We start from the raw sequence: 15,706 nt of genomic DNA, 5'->3' as shown, positions 1-15,706 counted from the left end.
AAAGCTTCAGGTTCGCTAAAAGATCACTCAGAGGTATAATTTAAACATGTTGACACATTTAACCCTTGTGGTTTGTAAACTTTCACTTTCTTTCACAAACGGCTTCATACGATTCATAATTCATTCGTTTAAGGGTATAAACATCGTGTAGGGTTGTTGAAAGGTATAATTATCAAACGTTGACACTTTGAATCCTTTTACACACATACTTTCTTTTTTTATCAACTTTAGTCCCTCGTAATCAATTCGTTACACGTTTAAAGCTCATGACACGTGTCTTCATTACATTGGTTGTGATTTTACGAGGTGTTACATCCTCACCCCCCTTAAAAGAAATCTCGACCTCGAGAATTACTGAAATAAATGAGGATACTTCTGTTTCATTGTGGACTCTACCTCCCACGTGTACTCGGGACCTCTACGGGCATCCCATTTAACCTTTACAATCGGTACATGCTTTTTTCGAAGCTTCTTAACCTGTCGATCCTTGATCAACAACGGTTTTTTGACAAATTTTAAGCTCTCATCTATATGCACATCCTTATGTGACATGGCTAGCGATTCATTAGCTAGACACTTCTTCAGATTGCAGATGTGGAATACATTATGGATTCCACTGAGCTCCTCAGGCAGGTTTAATTTGTAAGCCACTGTTCCGACACATTCGATGATCTCGAATGGTCCTATGTATCTTGGGCTTAACTTGCCTTTCTTACCAAATCGCATTACCCCTTTCCAGGGTGATACTTTAAGTAGAACTTTGTCACCTACCTCGAATTTTAGAGGTTTACACCTTTTATCTGTGTAGCTTTTCTGTAACACCCCGTGTTTTCGAATGTCGAAGTCAAAGTCAAAGTCCAAGTCAACTTTGGCATTCCTTGACTGTAGATAGTCTATTTTATGTTTTAGTTGTATTATGTGGAGTAAGTGTTGTAATCCGCAAAAATCGAAGTAATCGAATATTTTAACGTGAACCGATCTACGACTGTGAATGATAGGAAGTAACAATGCGATAAAGTTAACTAATCAGTAATCAAACCGATCTAACAATCATCGAACTCGAGACTCGATTTATGCGAACTCTGGTATTGCTATACGTGTGTGTGTGCCTTATGTGTTACTTGTGCGTGTTTATTTATATGTTTGGTGTGGTACTCAAGCGAATCAATCGAAAATCAAATCGAAACTCGAAAAGCAATCGAACTCAATCGAAACCGACATCGAAACGTGACTTATAGAAGATTATATGTTAGATATAGTAGTTGGGACTGAAAGTAATTTGACTAGGAACTCTAACGTATTCGTATCATCGTCCATCAAATCGAAACGTCGAAAATCGTCGCAAAATACTCAAAGTGTGTCGCGGATCGAACAGGAGGCACCCTGATCGAACAGGCCAGCCGATCGGCTAGCATCTTCCTAGCCGATCGAGCAGCCCACTCGATCGGATCTCCTGGCCGATCGGCTGCCACTTTCCCCTTTTGGAAGCCTATAAATAGGGCTGTCCTTGTCTTCATTTCCACTTTTGGAAAGTTCTGACCAGCCAGCTCCCATTCTTCACCTTTTCTCAGATTTCTCTCAACTCCGGTAAGTTTTCACTCTAATTCTTGTACGTTTTTTATCATTGCATGATTCTACACCTTTCTATCTTTCAAAACTCGATTTCTAACAGTGAAATCACCAAGATCTAAGTGTTCTTGGGTGATGTCATATTGGTGTTCTTGAAGAACATCAAACTTTGGCCTCATTCAACCATGAATAGCTTAGATCTAACCGATTTCCACATAAACAAGTTAAGATCTATCAAAGATCTAAACATCCAAAAGTTGTGAAGGATTGAAAGAAGGAATCCCAACTTTCTTTCAACTCTTTTACACTCAATGCCTTCAAACCGGTAGAAACGGAGCCTGAGCCAACCCACCGATCATTCAAATGGTTGGATGGTTCAAGATTCGGGTTCTATCTACGAGGTTCGCCGACAATGGGTTAAACTCTAAGCCGACGTTTCGAACCGCTCAACGGACGGATTTGGGTGATTCCTGTCCGAGCCGGAGAGACAAGTAAGAACGAAGGTATCATAGTTCAACTCGTTATCAAACTAACTCGATATAATGACAAATAATCTAACAGCCAAGTGTTAGACGAAAGGCCGACCAGGTCAGACTTGCTGGCCGAACAGCGAGGCTGTTCGAACAGCCCAGCCGATCGGACATGCCAGCCGATCGACCGGCCAGCCAATCGGCTAGCACATGGTCCCACACTTTTAAAATTTCAGGAAGCATAGTATTGAGGAAGAGACGTTCGATCGAACTGCGTTTGGTGAACATTACTCTTCGGATCATGAAATACTATACTTCAACACTTGATCGATTTTACCACTCGTTCGTAGTAGGGAATGCCAGCTGATCGAACAGGCCGTTAGATTGAGTGACATTCAGTTGAGGACTATTTCTGGAGTTCCTAGCCGATCGAGTGAGCTAGCCGATCGAGTGAACCATTCGATCAATCGACTTGAAAGATAGGAACACTTCAGTGTTCTCAAATGCTGCAACGAAAACTTCAAAAGTTCAAATCCTCAAACACAAACACACCAGAAGAAGAAACAATCCACTCGAATGGCCCAGCCGATCGAGCCTACCGGCCGATCGAACAGGACTGTCCAAACGGACATACCGGCCGATCGAACAGCCTGTTCGATCGAACCTGCCGTTCGATCGACAAGCCCATTCGATCCATTCACACTTGTTTACTTTTCCGCGTTACATATCGTTATGCTGTCAAACTATTCAGGCTAATCTTACTCTCAGTGCTCCCTTCAATCCATAATCAATCACTGTGAGTATACTCGATCCCTTTTTGCTTTTAGCACTTTTGGGTGTTACATACGTTACTTATCAAATCACAATCAAACACAAACTATTTAAACGCTAACCATTTGTATGTGCTACTTGACTAAATGAATGTTGTTTATTATGTTTACACGTGGAGTGCTATCTACCTGCCTTAGCAACATAGTACTATAGTTTGGACTCAGCACCCGTTCACACGGGGGTTGTTAAGGACAATTACTTGCATGGATTACGGTGGTAATCATGTATTGCGAACCGTCTCGGACGGTCAACCCGCAGTCGTTGGTACCGATGGTCCCATGTCGATAATTAACATGCTTCGTTTTCCTCTGTGTACGTGCCTGGTTATGCGTAAACTATTCGAACTCTATATGCTATTATCAAACTTGTGTGCTCGCCTTTACATTTTATGTATTGACTTTATTTTAACGTGTGTGACAGGTGCTTAAGTTGCTAGGATGCTTAGGCGCGTGGTGATGAAATCGAGGCTAGGGAGTCTAGAAATAATCAACAATTGTCTGTAATAATAATTGAATTTGAGTTGTCGGAACGGAATTATTTGCCTAGTTTCTTTCTATGATAACTTATTTATCTATTTGGGACATGGTATGGGACGTGTCATCTAAACTGAATTTATATAATAGTTGTTGTGGAACCTTCTGGACAATCTGTTTCGCTCAGTGCCGCGCCCCGATGATTCCGCCATCGGTTGGGGTGTGACAGGTTGGTACCAGAGCCATAACTATAGGGAATTAGGTTAGACACGACCTAGTCCGGGTCGCTGTCTTAGAGACCTAGACTATAGTTAGGAGCCATCAGACCAAGTTTATGTGCTTATTCTGCAATCCTTCACTATCACTGCACTCGAGTTTTCAAATAAAGTCGGGAGATTTAGTTAGGAATAGGTGCGAAAGCCGCAAACTCCTGACCAAACTGCCTGACTTATGCTGACTTTATTCGTTTATTCTTGCTTATCTCATTATTTACACCAACAAACAAGGGAGATTATACCAAATCAGGAGTGAAATCCATATTTTGATGAATAATCTCCTTTATTTTATTAAAAACAAGGAAGAAATTGCTAAGCCAAGGGGTGAAACCCTGACCTTGGCAGTTTGTTCTGGACTTTATTTATCTCACCAAGGCCTCGATGGACTCCAACGACCTGAACTCACAAGTATGACCTAGGAAGCGCGTGTGGAATGCCCAATAATCGAGGCAGAAACACGACCTCTAGAGTCGAAAGTGATGACAAGTCTACTGCGAATAGTCGAGTTGCCTTGGGTAGTCGATGTCTAGTAGCCGCAGACAATCTATCTCTCGATTTTATGTGTTTCGATTTTGAGTACCGCAACCGCGTACTCTGATGACTTGTTGATTTTTTTATGTGTTTATGTCTGTTTTCTCTGTTTTGTGCTTATGTTTTGGGATATTATTCGATTTTGCTATCAATTTCAATCGACACACACGACTCGCAATTGCTGTTCTATCTCAATTCGATATCCAGTTGTCGCAAATCTAGACGATATCATGATGTGTTATGCTATACGACTAAGTTGGGCTATACTATACGATGCTATACGAAATACTATTCAAACGACTCGCGAGCTTTGAAGGATAGGTTTCTGTTTTCTGACTGCTTCAGTGATTAAGTGCCTAGGTATTTACGTATTTATGTGTTTTGTGCTCTAAGTACTTATGTGCTTCTGTGTTTTGTGCTCTAAGTACTTATGTGCTTCTGTGTTTCGTGCTCTACGTGCTTATGTGCTTCTGTGACCTATGTGTTCTATGTGCTTCTGTGCTCCATGATTAGGTATATCTGTGAATCTGTGTATTTATGTGATATGTGCTTCGACGTGATTCTAAGCTTTAGATAATAGTAGACGTGTGAGGTGAGATTCGATTTCGTTGTGTTGAGTCTTGTGACGATGTCTAATGTAGACCATGTCGTCGTCCGGACACCGAACCCCACTTACTCGCCAAGAAAAGAGAGACCGACGCCTCGCTGCTATCATCTCCAAGCAAGTGGCGAAATCCGTGAGTGAGGTGTATGAAAATGCCAGCAAAACGTCAGAAGAGTCCTGAGCTGAAAACCCTAAGGATTCAAGCAAGGCTGCTTTCAGCTTCAAGCAGTTCAAGGCATGCGGACCAAAAGAGTTCACTGGCGAAGATGGTCCTACAGCCATGTTTCACTGGTTCGACTCAGTCGAAGTCACTCTGCGCCAGAGCGGATGTCCTAAACATCTCCGCACTCTCAATGCTACAGGCGTCTTCCAGTCCCGTGCTCTAGACTGGTGGACGGCCGAACGAAACAAGCGCGGAAATGATGCAGCTTACGAGCTAACATGGGAGGAGTTGAAGGCAATTATGACCGACGAATTCTGCCCTCCTCATGAACGCCAAAAGCTGGAGGACGAATTCTGGGGAATCAAGCAGAAGGATGGAGACAACACAGCTCTCACTGCTTGCTTCAAGCAGCGTAGCATCATCTGTCCTGATCAAGTCAAGACCTCAGATCAAGCCATCAAGAAGTACATTCGAGCCCTACCCGACTGTGTAGCCGACTTTGTTCACGCCGCCAAGCCAGCAACGATCGAAGAAACCTACCTGCTAGCCGCTGAGATTAATGACAAGCGGGTAAAGTCTGGTTTTTCTAGGATTAGCAAACGAGGTCTCTGCACCAAGCCACTGCAGCACCCACCCATCTGCTCAATCCTCCAAGTCATCAAGAAGGAAGAAGAAGAATAACAACAGCTCCAGCAACAAGAGCTGTGCTGCCGCGACAAACGCCACTCCTCTACAAGCTGTACCAGCTCAACAGCAGCAGCACCCTCGCTCAGCTCCAGTGATCAATGCACCGCCAACAAAGCGTGCATACACAAGCCCTCACCCACTCTGCCCGACATGCTCTTATCATCATCCAGTGGGTCTAGCTTGTCGTTTTTGCGCTCACTGCAACCTGTACGGTCATTTCACTGCGAACTGTCGCCATGGTCCCCGTCAAGCCCCAGTTCAAGCTACTGTCAACCAAGCTCTACTCCCCGCCCCTCAAGGCCAACAAGCAGCTCCAGCACCTGCAGTCCATGCTCGAGTCTGCTTTGCATGTGGTGGCCCTAACCACTTTGCAAACAGGTGCCCGAACAGGGTGGTTAAGCAAGAGCCCCAGCAGCAACAGCAACAACAGCAGCAAGCAGCCCATGCCCGAACCTTCAACATCAATGCCCGTCAGGCTCAGGCAGATAACAACGTGGTTAATGGTACGTTCCTTGTGAATGGTATTTATGCATCATGTTTGTTTGATACTGGAGCCGATAACTGCTTTGTGTCGTTTGAATTCGAGAAGCTCCTTAGTCGTAAGCGCTCATATCTGTCCTCGTCATTCGAAGTCGAAGTCGTTACTGGAAGAACTATTGCCATTAACTCTGTACTCCGTGATTGTACTCTCGAGCTCAACAATCACGTCTTCCCAATCGACCTTATTCCAATGCAACTTGGAAGCTTTGATGTCATAATAGGCATGGACTTTCTTCGCGAAAACCATGCCGAAGTTGTATGCTTCGAGAAGATGATTCGATTCTCACTCGCGAATGGTGATTTATTGTGTGTGTACGGTGAAACAGCGTCGAAGGGTCTCAAGCTTATGTCGTGTATTCAAGCCAGCATGTATCTCCGCAAGGAATACCGAGCTTTCTTGGCCAACATCGTAGTAGCGGAGAAGGGAAAGAAAAAGAAAGTTGAAGTTAAAGATGTTCCAGTGGTTCGTGAATTTCCTCAGGTGTTCCCTGACGATCTTCCCGGACTACCTCCAAGTCGTGATATCGACTTCTGCATCGACCTCATTCCTGGAGCTAACCCCGTTGCCAAAGCCCCTTACCGACTCGCACCATCCGAAATGAGGGAACTCTCGAATCAACTCCAGGAATTACTCGAAAAAGGCTTTATTCGCCCAAGCACCTCTCCTTGGGGCGCGCCAGTCCTTTTTGTCAAAAAGAAGGATGGATCGTTCCGGATGTGCATCGACTATCGGGAATTGAATAAGCTAACCATCAAGAACCGATACTCCTTACCCCGAATTGACGATTTGTTTGATCAGCTACAAGGTGCAGCATGCTTCTTAAGATCGATCTACGTTCAGGATATCATCAGCTACGGATTCAAGAGGAAGACATTCCTAAAACCGCTTTCCGAACCCGTTATGGCCATTACGAATTTGTAGTTATGCCCTTTGGTCTAACCAATGCACCCGCGGTTTTTATGGACCTGATGAATCGTGTGTGTAAGCCTTATCTTGACCGTTTCGTCATCGTGTTCATCGACGATGTCTTGATTTATTCCAAATCGAAAGCCGAACACGCGCAACATCTATGTTTGGTTCTCGAGTTACTCCAGGGGAACCAACTCTATGCCAAGTTCTCCAAGTGCGAATTCTGGTTGGAGGAGGTTCAATTTCTGGGTCACATAGTGAATAGTCGGGGTATCCATGTCGATCCTGCGAAGATTGAAGCTGTCAAAAGCTGGAATACGCCTAAGAACCCGTCAGAAGTTCGTTCTTTTCTCGGACTAGCGGGCTATTATCGATGGTTCATTGAAGGATTCTCCAAGATCGCTGTGCCACTTACTGCTCTTACGCATAAGGACAAGCCTTTTGTGTGGGGAAACGCACAAGAGACTGCCTTTCAAACCCTCAAGCATATGCTGTGCAACGCTCCGATTCTTACGCTGCCCGACGGAAGCGACAACTTCATTGTCTACTGTGATGCTTCTAACCTTGGTCTCGGCTGTGTTCTCATGCAGCGAGACAAGGTTATAGCCTACGCATCTCATCAGCTCAAGATCCACGAGAAGAACTATACAACCCATGACCTCGAGCTAGGCGCGGTTGTCTTTGCATTGAAGATTTGGCGACACTACCTGTATGGCACTAAGTGTACAATCTACACTGATCACAGGAGTTTACAACACATCTTTAATCAGAGAGAGCTTAATATGCGCCAACGCCGATGGGTAGAACTTCTCAACGATTACGACTGTGAGATACGTTATCACCCAGGCAAGGCGAACGTGGTTGCCGACACGCTCAGCAGAAAGAGTTACGTGCTCAGTACCCGAAACATCCAAGCCCAGCACAATCTCGAAACCCTTATTCGCGAAGCCCAGCATGCTTGCTTTAACGAGCATACATTGAAGAAAGAGAGGATCTATCACGATGGAGCTCAGTTAGTAAGCAAATCAGATGGGATATTCTATTATCTGGACCGAATTTGGATCCCTAAGCGGACCGATTTGCGAAAGATTATCATGAACGAAGCCCACAAATACCGGTATTCTATTCATCCTGGCGCAGACAAGATGTACCAGGATCTTCGTTATAAGTACTGGTGGACGGGCATGAAAAGGGATATCGCTCTTTACGTTGGAAGCTGCTTAACTTGTGCAAGAGTCCAGGCTGAACATCAAAGACCTTCTGGCTTACTCGAACAACCGCCGATACCTATATGGAAGTGGGAGAGTATAGCTATGGATTTCATAACAAAACTCCCGCCCACGCCATCAGGTCACGACAGTATTTGGGTCATAGTCGATCGTCTAACGAAATCAGCCCACTTTTTGCCAATACGGGAAGACTACAAGGTGGAGCGACTAGCCCAAATCTACACCGACGAGATCATTCGTAATCATGGTACGCCTCGTGACATCATTTCAGATCGTGACGCTCGGTTCACTTCGCGATTGTGGGAAACGTTTCAAGCGGCCCTTTTATATAAAATCTTATTTTGACATATACTATGTCGTGAAAATGCCTAAAAAGGCGATTTGGAGCCATTTCCGGGTTTAAAAAGAAAAGCTGGTATTTTTGTATTTCCAGAAGGCTCAAAATATGATATTTAATATAACGAATTAGTAGAAAAAGGTTTCGGGTCAAAAGGTTATGTAAAACTCATTTTATGACCGAAAAGGGTAAAACCGGCATAAGCCGAAAGAAGCTTAGAACCTCTAGTTATGCTCAGCCTAAAAATAAATAAAAATCTTTAAAATTCCCAAAATATTATTTCATAACAGTGGGTATAAAGTTTTGGCATAAAATTCGGGTTTAGATAGGCTATGCGTTAATTACGCTAATAATTTACTAAGAAAGCCTCTATTTACGCTAATAAGCATAACTTTTAATCTAGACCTCAAATTGATGTCAAATTTTGGGGACAACTTTATATTTCAGTAACTAAGGTGTCAACCCTTTTAAATTATCAAAAATTATGATTTTTGGACATTCGGGCATAATGGTCAACATATGGCATTTTAACGGAAACATGCATACGAACTAGATGTCTAATGAACCACATTGTATAATCACAGGAGGATATACTAACATGTTAATAGGCTCAAAAGAAGCTCTAAGGTATAAACAAACTTGACTAAAACGGGTCAGAACTGAAAGTCAAAGCGAAAGTCAAACTATGCGACTTTCGGTTCCGAACCGGGTCTAAACAGAAAATTGTCGAGTTGAACATGTTGAAACATGTTCTTACACTTATTACCAAGTTATATAAATTTTCAAACAGGTTACATACAACTTATATTGCTAATTATGCGTTAATTCAAAGATAAGCATTCTGTTGACTTTTTCTAATTAGCTTTGACTCGACAATTAACATGCTTAGAGTGGGAATCTGGAAATACCCTTTTAAAGGTTTGTTACCCACTTAATTACCTTCCTAAAGGTACTTTTAATTCGTGATTAGACAAGGTACATTATGCTTAATCACGAAGTCAAACCTTAATTACGACGGTTTGACTTTCGCTTAATTAACTAAGCTAGAAAGGATTAAAGAGGGTTAAGGACACTTACAAGAGTCCTAAGATGGATTAGAGAGCTTAAGAAATTGCCTTGATGACCAGAGGATTTCCAGAAGTGCCTAGCCAAACTTCCCAAGTGAGCAAAGCTCAAATGTTCAAGGTCAAGTTCTTTATATAGGGAACCCAAGACTCTTGGATCAAGCCAAGCAAGTCTAGTGTTGATATAAGATCATTACAATTGTCCCTAAGGGGCTATAAACAGCCTATGCAGCCCATAGTAACTCAATTTTACAATTTAAGTCGGTTACAAGCAATGGACAGGCAGCTGTCCAAAACATACTGCCAGCGACGGTCTTACGGACCGTAAGCTTGAGGCTTTACGGTCCGTAAGGACCTCTTGCGGACCGTATGCTACATGCCTTGCGATCCGTAACCAACTTTACTGAAACATAGTTCAGGTGCCTTCTTTACGGACCGTAAGTCTAGAGCTTTGCGGTCCGTAACCGTTCATGCGGGACAGAATCTATATACCCTGCTTACGGACCGTATGCCAAGGGCCTTGCGGTCCGTAAGCGATGACCAGAAGACAAAAATTTTGCAACTTTAAAGTCTTGACCATGCATTTACAAAACCGAAACATGCCTATCTTTTGCAGCTTGTGGGACCATCTGACCAACCTTTGCATGAGGAGAAGACTCTTACATGTCCCCTATTTCATTTATTCACAAAGGTCTTGACAAATTGACGGATATTTCAAAGGAATGGGTCTTGAAGTTTTTATAGAAGTTGGCCATTATATAACTAATGTTAATCACAAGGATCTTATTAAATTTAGGAGTAGTAACAACCTTCATTTCCATAGTCCTTAATAAAGATGAACTTTATTTATTGAGAACAACCGGTTATTGTACGAGATGATCATAAACTGATTTAAGGATCTTGGGATTTATAAAATGTCGGGTCGCTCAGAGGTGATTTAATAACATGTCGCCCTTGGGTCGTTCAGCGGTAATTAAAATACATGACGCCCCTTTTTAATTAAGTCCTACCACATATCTCTTTATTAAACCCGGTTTCTCTGACACGTCTGTCGCAGAGGACACGTGTCTTTATTTAATTGGACAGGAATTTCCGAGGTGTCACATCCTCACCCCCTTAAAAGGAATCTCGACCTCGAGATTTATTGGAATAATTGAGGGTATTTCTCCTTCATCGTGGATTCTAACTCCCACGTATAATCAGGACCTCTACGGCCCTCCCATTTGACCTTGACAATGGGCACATACTTCCTCCGAAGTTTCTTTACCTGTCGGTCCTCAATTGACACAGGTTTTTCTATAAATTTCAAACTCTCATCAATATGCACATCTGTATGGGGTATGACTAGCGATTCATCAGCCAGACATTTCTTTAAATTGCCGATGTGGAACACATTGTGAATGCCACTAAGCTCTTCTGGTAAGTTTAACTTATAAGCCACTGATCCTACACATTCGATGATTTCGAATGGTCCAATGTATCTTGGGCTTAGCTTACCTTTCTTCCCAAATCTCATTACTCCCTTCCAAGGAGACACTTTGAGCAAAACTTTATCGCCGACCTCAAATTTGAGGGATTTTCGCTTACCATCGGCATAGCTTTTCTGCCTGTCACGGGCAGCTTTTAGGTGCTCAATGATTTGGGTAACTTTGTCAGTCGTATCCAGGACTAACTCCGGTCCTGATACTTGAACGTCTCCTACCTCGGCCCAGCAAATGGGCGTTCTGCATCTTCTACCATATAGAGCCTCAAAAGGCGCAGCCTTAATGCTGGTGTGGTAGCTATTATTGTATGAGAACTCGATTAGAGGCAGGTGTCTATCCCAACTTCCTCCTAGGTCTATCACACATGCACGAAGCATGTCTTCTAGGGTTTGAATAGTACGCTCACTTTGCCCATCCGTCTGCGGATGATAAGCCGTACTGAAATTCAGTTGCGAACCTAGAGACCCTTGGAAACTTTTCCAGAAGTGAGATGTATATCTGGTATCTCGATCAGAGATGATGGATACCGGTACGCCATGTAGAGCTACTATCTTATCCATATATAATTGGGCTAACATGTCAGAACTGAAAGCTTCTCTAATGGGTAGGAAATGAGCTGACTTAGTCAGTCGATCCACTATCACCCAAATGGTATCATTTCCCTTTGGTGTTTTAGGCAACTTGGTTATAAAATCCATCGTTACCATCTCCCATTTCCAGGTGGGAATCTCAGGTTGTTGCAGCAAACCTGACGGTTTCTGATGCTCAGCTTTAACTTGAGCGCACGTCAGACATTTAGCCACATGGGTGGCTATAGACTTCTTCAAGCCTATCCACCAATAATTTGCCTTCACATCCTGGTACATCTTATCCGCTCCAGGATGGACGGAATATTTAGAACTGTGGGCTTCCTTAAGGATGACGTCACGAAGACCTCCATAAATAGGAACCCATATTCTTCCATTCAATCTCAAGATTCCGTCCTTGCCATAGGATAACTGTTCTTCAGTCACTCCTAGGTTCTCATTGGGGTAATTAGCTTCTAGCACTGCTTCCTTCTGTGCAGCTAACAACCTTTCATGCAGACCATTCCTGACCTCAATGCTTTTGGCGTTGATTCGGATTGGCTTTATCCTTTCCTTCCTGCTGAGGGCATCTGCGACTACGTTGGCCTTGCCTGGATGGTATCTTATTTCACAATCATAGTCATTTAGAGTTTCCATCCATCGTCGCTGCCTCATATTCAATTCTTTCTGGTTGAACAGGTGTTGCAGGCTTTTGTGATCAGAGTAGATCACACACTTCGTGCCATACAGGTAGTGCCTCCACAACTTTAGTGCAAATACAACGGCACCCAATTCTAAATCATGAGTGGTGTAATTTTTCTCATGCACTTTCAATTGTCGTGAAGCGTAGGCAATAACCTTGCCTTTCTGCATTAACACACAACCCATCCCGGTGTGTGATGCATCACAATAGACTACAAATTCATCAATACCATCAGGTAACGTCAACACAGGAGCGTTACTTAATTTCTGCTTCAAAGTATCGAATGACTCTTGCTGCTTAGGTCCCCAATTGAATTTACTATTCTTGCGAGTCAGCAAAGTTAGGGGTGCTGCAATTCTTGAGAAATTCTCGATGAATCTCCTGTAGTATCCAGCTAAACCTAGGAAACTGCGAATTTCCGTAGGTGTCTTTGGTTCTTGCCAATTCATGACGGCTTCAACTTTAGCGGGATCCACTTGAATACCACGCTCACTGACCACGTGTCCAAGAAATTGGACTTCTCTCAACCAAAACTCACATTTGGAAAACTTGGCATACAGCTTTTCTTGGTGAAGCAGCTTTAGAATACTGCGGAGGTGTTTCTCGTGATCAGCTTTACTCTTGGAATAAATGAGAATGTCGTCAATGAAAACTATGACGAATTTATCCAAGTAAGGTTTGCAAACGCGATTCATGAGATCCATGAATGCGGCAGGTGCGTTTGTGAGCCCGAAAGGCATCACTAGGAACTCGTAGTGGCCATAACGAGTCCTAAACGCAGTCTTATGAACGTCTTCTTCCTTAACCCTCAACTGATGATATCCTGATCTCAGATCTATCTTGGAGAAGTAGCTTGCCCCTTGAAGTTGATCGAATAGATCGTCGATCCTGGGTAGAGGATACCTATTTTTAATGGTAACCTTGTTGAGTTCTCGATAGTCGATACATAGACGCATCGAACCATCTTTCTTCTTGACAAATAGAATTGGTGCTCCCCAAGGAGATGAACTAGGTCTTATGAAACCTTTAGCCAGCAAATCATCTAACTGTGTTCTCAATTCCTTCATCTCCGTTGGCGCTAGTCTATACGGTGCCCTAGCAATCGGTGCGGCTCCAGGAATAATATCGATTCTAAACTCCACTTGTCGGTCTGGTGGCAAACCAGGCAGTTCTTCTGGAAATACTTCAGGGTATTCAGATATAACGGGGATATCTTCAATCTTCGGCTTTTGTTCATCAATGGTTACCTGTGCCATATAGATGACACAACCATTCTTCAAACATTGGGATGCCTTGAGCATAGACAACTGCTTAGGCAATCCATGACGAGTATCTCCTTGAATAGTGAGAGACTCACCACTTGGAGTCTTGATTATTACTTGCCTTCTACTGCATATGATCTGGGCTTGGTTATGTGATAACCAATCCATACCCAATACTACATCGAAACCAGCTAATTTGAAGGGTAGCAGGGATAGAGGAAAAGAGTGGTTCCTAATGGATATAGTACATCCATCTAACACAGTCGAGACTGTTTCTAAGGTACCATCTGCTAACTCTACCTCATACTTAGCACTAAGGGTTTTAACAGGCAATCTTAACAGCTCACAGAATTTACTATCCACAAAAGATTTATCCGCGCCCGAATCAAATAATACTCTTGCGAAAACGTCATTAATGAGAAACGTACCAGTTATGACGTTGTCGTTCTGGATGGCTTCTTGGACATTCATTTGAAAGACCCTAGCATTGGTCTTCTTTCCATCCTCAGCCTTCTTGGTGTTCTTTGGGCAGTTAGTCTTGATATGCCCTTTTTCGTTGCAACTAAAACAAGTTGCATCCTTTATTTTCTTGCATTCAAGAGTCCTATGCTCAGAGGACTTGCATATCCCACACTTTTTGGATTGAGATCCTTGCTCAAACCTGCACCTCCCAAAATGGTGCTTTTGACAAGTCTTGCACTTGGGCCTATCGCCCGATCGGTTCTCATTTTTCCTGGCCTCAGAGCCCTTCTTACCATCACGGTTTCCCTTATGCCTCTTGTTGGATCTATGAGAGTTATCATCTTCCCGTTTCCTTTTGTTAGATTCCGAACTTTTTAGAGCTCTCTGTCTTGCTGCATCTTGGGTGAGTGACAGAGATAAGTCGGTGACAGATCGAAACGTAACTGGTCGCGAGGCCTTCACACTGGCCTTGATCTCAGGGGCCAAACCCCCAATAAAACGCGCGATCCTTTTTGGTTCAGGGGTTACCAGGTAAGGTACTAATCTGGATAAGGTGTTGAAACTGGTGAGGTATGCTTGACAATCAAGGTTCTTCATAACCAAGGATAGGAATTCAGATTCAATACGCTCAACCTCATGTTGAGGGCAGTAGTTTTCCTTGATAAGAGCAACAAACTGCTCCCATGACATACTATACAAGGTAGCTTTCCCAGATGCCTGGATCAATGCTCCCCACCAAGCCAACGCCTCACCTTTGAAGGATTGTGATGCAAACTTCACCATGTCCCTCTCAGCACATCCACTAATGTCTACCACCGTCTCAATCTCATCGAGCCATGTCATACAATCAACTGCCCCTTTCTCCCCTGTAAACTCTCGAGGTTTACATGACACAAAATACTTATACGTGCAGCCTTTAGCACGTGGGGTTTCATCAACCACAAGCTTTTTAGGGTGAACACTGTTTTCATTAGAGGAATGACGATCCTCATCTTTCTTAGGTTTGGGAGAAGCAGGTGGCGGCTTGTTGCGAACCTCAGAATGGTTCTTTGGCTTAGCATGAGGTGCAGACAGGGTTCTACTGTGGGTTTCACTGAATTCACTATACTGTCGCGCTAAGGCTTTGTCAACTGCTTCATTTACAATTGCTTTTAATTCGGCACTGGTTACTAGGAACTTTACATCATCACGGTTCTCAACCGGATGGCTATTGGCTTCCTCTGATCTAGTCATGTAGCTTCAACACTACATATAATTAATAGACAAGGTTTTACTTAAAGGCTCTTTTATAGTATTTTATGTTCTATTAACCAAGGTTTTAAATTGCCATTTTAGGTTAATTTATTAAAACATCAGGATTTTATTATCCTATAATACTTTAATCCTTAGCACATAGGCCTAGTCACAAGGACAATTAAGATAATTCAATAACCAAGATTTTTAAAATATCAAAGTGTTTTAGGTAGAATTATAGTTCTATACCATTAATTAACAGGGAGTCATAAGCTACCACTGTGTTTAGTCACGGAGGACATTTAATTATTGC

At 43.0% G+C, this 15,706-nt stretch overlaps 1 protein-coding gene across 1 annotated transcript in view; it reads right to left on the bottom strand.

The window, feature by feature from the left end:
* LOC110913985 (keratin, type II cytoskeletal 1-like) overlaps positions 1-15,393 on the bottom strand; it is a 30,057-nt gene extending 14,664 nt beyond the window's left edge. Inside the window, exon 1 of the mRNA XM_022158795.1 lies at positions 15,068-15,393. Within this exon, the coding sequence (XP_022014487.1) occupies positions 15,068-15,393 (326 nt within the window). The remainder of the gene's footprint in view (positions 1-15,067) is intronic.
* Positions 15,394-15,706: the final 313 nt, after the last annotated feature.

The sequence above is a fragment of the Helianthus annuus genome, chromosome 15 (genome assembly GCF_002127325.2).
Source record: "Helianthus annuus cultivar XRQ/B chromosome 15, HanXRQr2.0-SUNRISE, whole genome shotgun sequence".
NCBI classification, from domain to species: Eukaryota; Viridiplantae; Streptophyta; class Magnoliopsida; order Asterales; family Asteraceae; genus Helianthus; species Helianthus annuus.
Note: the sequence above shows the minus strand (reverse complement) of the source record. Positions and strands in the feature narration are given on the sequence as shown.